Source organism: Brachycentrus maculatus, unplaced genomic scaffold (genome assembly GCF_059751285.1).
Source record: "Brachycentrus maculatus isolate JH-2025_06_01 unplaced genomic scaffold, ASM5975128v1 h1tg000039l, whole genome shotgun sequence".
Lineage (NCBI taxonomy): Eukaryota > Metazoa > Arthropoda > Insecta > Trichoptera > Brachycentridae > Brachycentrus > Brachycentrus maculatus.
The window spans coordinates 2840480-2850000 of record NW_028280793.1 but is presented as its reverse complement, the minus strand read 5'-3'; the positions used below and the strand labels follow the sequence as shown (position 1 = coordinate 2850000).

The following is a 9521-nucleotide window of genomic DNA, read 5'->3' as shown; positions in this document are numbered from 1 at the left end:
TGTGGTCATTGATTTCTCAATACGTATATGTATAGGGTTATGTTTATTTGCTTTCAGGTCATTGGTCATGATTTTCCCGATGGGACGTTACCTCTGGTTCACCTTCTATATCGTCCGGGACATTATGATATCTTATATTTGTGATCACGATACTCAGGCGTGCGTAAGAGAGATATGAACTTGAGAGGTGAACCCTGGCTAGTGTTATACCTCAATGTTGAGTCATTTATGAAATGAGAAATAAATACTTCTGAATTCATAACAATTGGCGTTGAGGGATCTAACATTGGCTATTATTTGAGTCATGGAAATCTGTTCTATGAAAAATTTAATTTTTAAAAATATGTATGCATTCTGATTCAGCATCTTTTTTACTGTGACCACAGGGTTACTTCATTCCATTATTGGATAGGATATGTAGATTAACAAAATTCTAAAACATTACTAAACAATTTAACTATTTTATCAAGTTGAATATAAAATATGATGTGCTTTTATGTTGTCATTTATTTCAACCATTTGAAATATCATAGTAAATTAAAATTCAAAGAAAATATCATTTTATAATGTAGAACTTCTTTGACTATTTCAGTGGGAGTACATACTAAAAATGTGTATTTCTAGTTTAGAGTGCAAAATTACAAACTCTCAGGAGCTGGCAGTTTTTCACCCCAATCCATTACTATGCTAAAATAAAATACATTGGGTAGCGATTATAAATTAAATTTATTGTCCAACAGAAATGAAAGACTATGCACACATATTTTTATAATTCAATTGGTAATGTTGCAGTATTCTCAAACATTGTGAAATTTTGCAATTGCAAATTTTATATTTTAGTACAATGTTCTACATGTGTGTTAAAATTGAGTCGTGATTTCTGTGAATGCAAATAATTTGTTCTAGAAACTAATTGTCCGTCATTAAATATTTGGCTACTAAAAATGTGTTCTTATTACATATATACACCTAGATACTGGAACTGGACTTCAAAATATAAAAGCTACGCTCCAAAACTCATCAATTGTATACTGTGAAAACTGACCAAGTTAACCACTTAACAGTCGAATTTTAGTGAGGAAATTCGTCAGTGCAGGAAATCATCACTAAACAACTCGAAACAGGACTACCCGAACACTGCTCGGGTTAGTTACATAAATATATTTGGCTCGGGCAAATTACTACCACCAAGTTGGAATACGATTTGCCCGAACAGCACTCGGACTCACCAATGCAACGCAAACTCCTTGCCGGAGTCACGGTCAGGAGAAACTGGCAACTGGTTAATCCATTCTATTTTGATTGCTATAAGCCCATTTAAACGGTTAAAAACTCCGGAAGTTGTGTGAATTCCTGAATTCTGTTGTGATATTTCTCTAAAATCTGTAATAATAATAATACATGTAGTCTTGTCAATTCATTAAAAATATTATTTCACCTAGTCAGTTTTCGCAGTATGCTCACAATTCAAAATAATACAAACGCTGGTAAAAAAAAACATGTAATCCAGGAAAAAATCCCATGCCTTTGAATCATATAAAGACAATAATTGCTTTAAAGACACGATTCCACCAGATCATGTGTGCATTTGTTTTCAGTAGATTTATTAAAACAAAACTTCTCTTCTTCTTCTTTCCATGTTCGCTCCCTAGGTGGAGCATATGGCCAACACGAGTCGTCTCCAGGTTACTCTGTCACGCGCCATCTCCTTGGCTTCCTCCCAGGTCAGTCCGGCGTCTCGAAGTTCCGCTGAGTATAGTCGGTGAATGGTCGTCAGCGGCCTTCCGGGGCGCCGGAATCCTCGGGGTTGGAAGAAGAGACATGAGGGGTTGATGCCCTCACGTGGCATTCTAAGGACATGTCCCAACCATGTCCACCTTCTTCTCTTCAGGACTTCCAGTATGAGGGGCTGTTGAGTTCTTCTCCTCACATCGTCATTCCTGACGAAGTCATACCACTTTATACCCAGTATTCGCCTCAGGCACCTATTTTCAAAACTTGCTAGTTTCTTGCTTTGAGCTTTGGTGAGGTGCCACGACTCACATCCGTACAGCAACACTGTTAGGATGCAGGCGTTAAAGAGACGACACTTGGTTTTTTTTTTTTAACAAAACTATCTTTAGCTAACTGGCGTTTGCAATGTTTTGCCGGGAGGGGGTCGATATGGTAATATGTATGAAGATAAGAAATGTTATCTTCTAACAATATCCGTAACCGGAAACTTATTTCATTTCACTTGAGTACAGCACTCAAGATACTGTACCTTTCTTACATAAAAATCACTACCGTGTTTCAGACCATTGTACATAGATCAATTTCTAAAACAAACAGAAAACGATATTTTTTTAAAATACTAAGTTGAGACTGCACTGTCTAGCATCGCCGGGGTTGGTGCTTCCGCTCAAGTATAATACATCTTGAATTCATTTTGCAATTGGCGGGAATCGAACCCGCCACGCCAGTTTCGCGTCTACCCAACTACGCCTGTCTATTGTGTTGGTATACACCTAAGTGCATGTGACCTCCGCGTAACTATCGAGACAAAACTGCATCAGTCTAATACAGCACGGATTATGGGGAAAATATCTTTGTGGTAAAGGAATGAAGGTTTATGAAAAGAGGTATGTTTTATCATATTTTAATAAGAATATACATTTAAAGAACTTTAAGAATTATTGAATTTAATTAATAACCATGAATTATACTAATAAAGTACTGATACATACATAATGCATACATTTTCTAATTTGCACATATTTTTTAATTTTAAATTTATGTCTAAGATAGACTTGGAACAAATTGCTATTTCTGGATAGAAATAAATAAGATTTTATTGCTGGTTAAGGCTAAACAAATAAAGGTTTTATTCATTTGTAATTACCATTTACTTTGAGGCATCATTGGTCCTTACTCAACACATAAAATTTGATTCTTATCATGTTGTCTTTATTTTGTAAAAGATGTTTTATTTTTATATGACAGTTAAGTTTCAAAAAGTAATTAATGTGTTTTAAGTACAAAAAAGAGTAAACGCGTGATTTTAAAATTAATATTTCAGTGAAATAACAAATAAACATGAGTTGTACTTGTAAAATTGTAAATAAGAACATTTTTTTTACCACATAGTTATAATTTATAATTGTTTGAATGACTAGTTTCGGAAGCCAGAAGTTTATATTCAGACCCGAAGATGGAAGCATCTGTAGCTTCCGAAACTAGTTGTTAAAATAAATATAACTCCAGTGGTAAAAAACAAGTGATCTCATTTTCACAATTTCATCATGTCTTACCGCAAAGTGAATGCCAAAACAGAAATAAAACTTATACTTATGTTTTTACAAAATATTGTATTTGGGTAATATTTCTAGTATACCACCCGACTAATATCTGATATCTTATTTTATTTCCATCTATTCTCAGATTTTACTATCCTATCTTCTTGTTGAGATGAGAATTCATCTTTATTTTTGACTTTGGAGAGTTTAGTTTGAGAGTGACTACACTTATAAAAATGATTAATCATTGATTAAAGAAAACAATTGTTTTATACCACTTGAGTTTTATCAAAGACTACCAGTTTCTGAAACTGGTAGTCTTTAATAAAACTCAAGTGGTATAAAACAAATGTTTTCTTTAATCATTGTAACATGTCTTACCACAAAGTTAATGCCGAAACAATAAATAAAATATGATTAATCTTGTTAAGAACGCAAAAAAGGTACCATGTCTACGACCAATGAAGCCTTTAATCATTACAATGAACCATCATTATTTATCTTTTATCATTTTGAATATTCTCCAAAATTTTAACTTAATGTCCTAAAATACAATATGAGTGACTTCACAATTTTGGTGTTAAGATTGACAATTCTGTTATGTATGATAGGTGAAATGTATATTTCTTTTTATACACGCATACACTGAAACTATTGGAATAAAAGAAATGTAATGAGGAAGTATGTGATTATTCTTACTTATTTAAAAACAACATACCCAAATTACAATAAGATAAACATATTAATATATCTTAGTCATACAGGAGAAAGTGACCAAGTGCATTTTTTTACAAAGACGTGATCGTTTACTATTTGATATCTTACTAGCTTAATATTGCCCTGGAAAAATCCCAAAGGATTTTAAACTTGGAAGTACAATATATTGACTTGTTAAAAATGACTAACTGCATTGCTGTTTATTTTTTTGCCAAGCAAAAGTGACTTAAATGGCCCTCCTGAACATTTTACGTTTTGTTAGTTGGTCACTTTCTCCTGTACGACTACGATATAAGGTACACATATTCCATTAAATTAAAAACAAACAAAAGAAAACAAAGAATGTTTAAATAAGCATTCGAAACAATGCGTATATAATAGTAAGGGAATAGAAGAGTTCAACAAAACTCTAGGTAGTGCGTGACAAAAGATTTGGTACTCTATCTGCAGCCTGTTGATTTTGAAATGCAATACATTATTATTATAAATTATTGACAGAAATAGACACCATCCGGTTCTCTTTTAGGCTTCATGCCCGCAAAAAAGCCTTTAATATCTTCTTCTTTGACCACTTCTTTCTTATCTTTAAAAGTTTTAAGAAAATCTAAAAGTTTGTCCTTCATCTTGTTGTATTCGGTAATAGCGTTAATTTGTTGGACGTGACCGAGAGACGAGAGGGCTTCCATACCCTTTTCGTACTGAGACGACGACGCTTCTGTTTTTATCTTTCCCAGATCTTCGTAAGCGCTCACCGTATCCTCCATATCTAGTAAGAATGAAACTTTGTAATCGTTATATGTGTCTAAGCAAGCCGAGCAGGAGCACAGTTTGGAGCGCCAATCGGACGGCCAGAACACAGCGCCTCGACGCCTGATTCGTTGGCAGCTCACAGGTTTAATGCAGATTTCAGCAGACACTTCCTGTTTTATTTTTTTCAAAACTCCATTTGTACACAGGCTATCCGCCTCGAGTTTTCTTTTTTTATTTTCCAATGTGTCACACGCAGAATGCTCATTTGAGACATTATTACACATCTCATGAACGGTATTCGGTGTACTGGCTTCGTTGCCTGCACTATCTTCAGCATTAGATGGTTCGTTTGTAGATTCTTCCTGTTTATCAGAAATATTAGTAGGCTCTACAGAATTGCATTGTGATTTGTTTGTAGATTCTTCCGGGTTATCAGACATATTGGAGCCTTCTGGCTCTAAAGAATTGGATTGTGGTTTGTTTATAGATTCTTCTGGGTTATCAGATATATTAGTAGGCTCTACAGAATTGCATAGTGGTTTGTTTGTAGATTCTTCCGGGTTATCAGACATATTGGAGCCTTCTGGCTTTAAAGAATTGGATTGTGGTTTGTTTATAGATTCTTCTGGGTTATCAGATATATTAGTAGGCTCTACAGAATTGCATAGTAGTTTGTTTGTAGATTCTTCTGGGTTATCGGACATATTAGTAGGCTCTAAAGAATTGGATTGTGGTTTATTTGTAGATTCTTCCAGGTTACCAGACATATTAGTAGAGTCTGCAGAATTGGATTGTGGTTTGTTTGTAGATTCTTCCGGGTTATCAGATATATTAGGCTCTACAGAATCGGATTGACCGATATTAGATTCTTTAGCTTGTTCTTGCATGTTGTCTTTTGAGGTTGTGTCATCTCGAAATTGTGGGCTTTCTTCATCTCTGTTAGGGTTTGTTAAATTTACAGATGAAAGTAAATCAATATTAGTATCGCTAATGCTTTCTTCTACAGATTCCATCGGCTCAGAGATAGATTCGGTAGTTGAATCAACATTTTTAATATTATCAACATCTATAACCGGTTTTGTGGTATCATTTACTATAGTAGGAACAATTTTAGCATCAGAAAGAGATTCAGGGTTTGAATAATTTTTTTCAGTGGTATCCATGTGTGTAGCATCAGGAACAGGTGTGGTTAAAGAATTATCATCAATTGTATCATTGGTAAGAGGTTCTATTCCAGAGTTATTTTCTTCAGTAGATTTTGCATCTGGAGCAATAGTGAGAAGCTCGGTCGTTGAATTATTTTCATGAACAGATTGCAAATTAGAATCAGATGGTTCAGTTGAAGAATTAGGTTCATTAACAGATTTTATGTCTTCAGCATCAGGATGAGGTTTAGTAATAGAATCATTTTTCTCAATAGTTTCGGTACTTTCAGAGGGATTGATTGGGGAAGTATTTTCGTCGCTAATTAAATCTGTAGCTTTAGGTAAATTAGAGTTCTTGTCTTTAATGGCAACTGAATCTGAATGAGTTTCCATCACTGCGTCAGTTTTTAGTTGAGTTGTATCAGGTAGTTCGGAAGACAAAACATTTCCTAAATTAGTGGATTCAGGAAGAGACTTAGAATCATTACAAATTTCACCATCACATTCATTAGGTTCAACTATGTTCACACTGATGGATCCGTCACAAAGTGCTTCTTCATTTAATTTTGGAACAGTATCGGAGATGGTTTCTGATTCTGGAACTTTCAAATTATTTATATTCTCAATTGAGTTAGAATTATCCACAAAGGTTTCATTTTTATTATCAGAAGAAGGATGAATAATATCATCATTTTTCGCATCATTCACACATAAAATTTTAGAATCATCTACAGTATTTTTGTCAGTAGTTAGTGTTTCTTCCGTAACGCAAGTCTTGAGAGTACCATCTACTGAGGTTTCAGATTGCTCCTCTACATTCACGTCTAAAATTCCTTCCATATTAGTTTCGGAAGAAACATTATCTTTTTGAGTATTATCTTCTATAGGTTTACATTGAGATTGCAGATTGTTGATATTTTCTAAAACTAGATTGCCTTCAGTTTCCATTGAAGTTTCTTCATTAATCTCTTCAGCTATATTTGTTTCTCCTGTATTTGGCTTTTCATTCAATGGGATGTCAACTTCCATGGAATTATCCTCATTTGTAGAAATATTTGCAGTACTTTCGTTTTCAACCATGTTCGAATCTTTGTTAGTTTCAGAATTTGAAAGAGAAGGAATAGATTCAGATTGTGTATTTGTCAAATCAGTTTGGTCCTTCGAATTGGCAGTCGAACTTTCCTTTGGATTGTCAAGAGCTTCATCATTACCGGTTTCATTTTGAACAGATAATTTTTCAGCAGACTTATTTGTTTCTTCAGTATCACCTTGTCCACTTTCAGATTCTTCAATTGATTGAACAGGATCAACGTGAGTTTGATTAGTATTAGTAGTTTCATTATTTAATTGTTCATTGGTCTGTTCTGTTACATTTTCCTGCGGGGCCAACTCTAGGTCGGTTCCAGTTACATTAATTTCCATACTGGTATCTACATCATCCTCTTTCTCGTTCAGAACTTCATAGCATAAATAGTCATTAAGGAAATGATTTTTATCCATGCATGTTTGGCAGATCATCTCCGAATATTGGTCAGGGGGTGGTAACTTGGTGTCCAAGTGCCGAGAATGGAACCAGTCTTCGCAGACGACGCATTGAATCATTTCATCTTCTATAGTATCATCAGGATCGGGGTAAGGTCGATGACAAATGCAATAGAGTCCGGAGAAGTTCTGATTGTACTGGTTCTGGGTGTTTGCTTCCGGCTTATGGGAGCTGAAGGAGCAAGGTTTAGACTTGAATTTGGGGCCTCCGCAGTCGCACCGGAAGTTTCTTTTTGTGTAAAGTTCTATGAGAGTGTGGTTCTCGTGGCAGGCGAGGCTGCACGCCAAGCACACTCCGGAGCGACTCGACGGGTCGGCTACAGATTCCGGACAGCAAGTGAGACAGGCATACAAGGCTTGCCTTTTCACATAACCCTGGAAGCAAATTATTTGATTAAAGCTCAAAGGAAAAAAACTATCTTGCCAGCATAAATTCCAAGCTCAAATTAAATCTTACAAGCATTCATAGGTTTCCATAGGTTTATTTATTTGGTCTGATGCTTTAAGTGCCTATCTCGAGAATTATATTATTCACAATATTTTGTATGTCCAAATCTCGGTTTGTCTCTGCTTGGAGTCATTTATATTGATACCTCAACATAGATGAAGAAGAATATAGAAGTCTCTATAAAGGTATGTACATCATAAAGGTCTTTGCTATTTGAAAAACTTACTAAACTCAACTATAGATGGTGCCATGTGCAAGGTGTCAGTTGAAGTATAACTGCAACTTCCGAAATTGTAGTAGTGAGGTTGTCAATCATGGATAGAATGGTGAATATTACATGTGTATAAAGTGATTCAATTCAATTCAATTTATTCAATAATTGACATATACATGACAAACTTACATTTTAATAACAAAAAGAGCTTGTGAACTCTTTGTAGTTTTATGACCTTTCTGATCCAAATCAATGTGCTTAACTTTAAAAAAATAAATTTATACTCTTAAATCTAACTTATCTTGAATTGAATGGCTTATAGAGTACCGGGTCAAAGTGACCCCGTCTTTCATAGGGTTGAAAATATCAAGGGGTCATATTACTCCATGAGCTTTTCAAGTCAAGTTTAGTATTCGTAAACTGACTAAAAGTGTTACATACGCTAATTTCATTATAATGCCTAAGATATGTATTAAGCATTAAAAGTGCTTTATATTCTAAATTTGAAAAAAAATAGACATTTACAAGGATTAATTTTTTTTTATAAATTATCAAAGTACCGCCATGATGTAATGTTTGGTTTATTAGCTAACAAGGAAAAGGTCCTGGCTTTGATTTAAAGTTTATTTCGACATTTATATATTTCCAAATAATGATTCGAAAAAACATTTGATTTCTTATAATTAATTTTACAATTCATACAGTACATACAAAAGTGTTGTGTGCAGCTGTTGGTAGGAATGAGAGACAAGGCAGAACTGAGAAGTGGAAGCATAGATTAACTTTTTATTTCCAAATTATAAGCAAATAAATGTTCAAAGTACAAAAACAAAGAAAGTAAACAATAACACACCGGCTGAAAAGTGTCGTTTTAAAATCACTACAAGCAATAATATGGAACTGCTTAGAAAGATGAGTTTCTACTAGGTGTGAGGAGTTTATAAAGTATCCGGATTACTTTTCATTAGAATTAGATTAATTTACTATTTGCTCCTGCAATAATTTTAAAAACGTATATACACAATAAAAAAAATGTACCATACTAACCATCTTATAAGTACAGTTTTTGTCATCGCTGGCTCCCAAAACAGCTTTGGCATTTTCTTCGAAAGCCTCTTGTTCTTTCAGCACATCTAGCATTGTAACACTATTGTCGTCTTCCTCCATGTTTGGTATTCGACCGGTAGTGATGGAAGTAATTAATTCACAAAATTAAACAACGTAGTAATCGGGCGAGAAACAAGGACGCCGGTAAATCCAAAGGAAATGCACAGTGGACGCAATAACCAAAGATTTAGGTAAAAACAGTACGAATAATTTTTCTATGAGGAGAAATGTCACTACTCCCGCCAAAATAATCTATGGATTCTCTTAGATAAATAGGTACCAATGGGAGATTTTTTGTATAGTACTTACTCACTATACTTTGA

At 34.3% G+C, this 9521-nt stretch overlaps 2 protein-coding genes across 3 annotated transcripts in view; one reads left to right on the top strand and one right to left on the bottom strand.

Moving 5' to 3' along the window:
• Positions 1–945, top strand: part of LOC148312498 (ubiquitin thioesterase otubain-like) — a 5582-nt gene extending 4637 nt beyond the window's left edge. The window contains exon 5 of the mRNA XM_088277161.1: positions 58–945. Coding sequence (XP_088133287.1) covers positions 58–144 — 87 coding nt within the window. The 3' untranslated portion in view covers positions 145–945. The remainder of the gene's footprint in view (positions 1–57) is intronic.
• Positions 946–1668: 723 nt separating this feature from the next.
• On the bottom strand, positions 1669–9361 carry LOC148312497 (uncharacterized). 2 transcript variants are annotated; one of them, XM_088277159.1, is made up of 2 exons: positions 8281–8351; positions 1669–7804 (listed from the first exon to the last, which is right to left on the bottom strand). In XM_088277159.1, exon 2 carries the CDS (start codon positions 7487–7489, stop codon positions 4481–4483), a length of 3009 nt encoding a protein of 1002 aa, XP_088133285.1. In that variant the 5' UTR covers positions 7490–7804; positions 8281–8351; the 3' UTR covers positions 1669–4480. The 2 variants fall into 2 exon arrangements, with proteins under 2 accessions (XP_088133285.1, XP_088133284.1); XM_088277158.1 differs by lacking the exon at positions 8281–8351 and adding an exon at positions 9139–9361 and having other exon boundaries at positions 1672–7804.
• Positions 9362–9521: the final 160 nt, after the last annotated feature.

What these genes read in the sequence shown, in the direction of transcription:
- LOC148312497 (XM_088277158.1), bottom strand. Translation starts at nt 9,258, where the DNA reads ATGGAGGAAGACGACAATAGTGTTACAATGCTAGATGTGCTGAAAGAA. An exon ending in AAAACTGTACTTATAAGATG is followed by an intron (nt 7,805 to 9,138) that starts GTTAGTATGGTA and finishes ATTTGCTTCCAG; the next exon opens with GGTTATGTGAAAAGGCAAGC.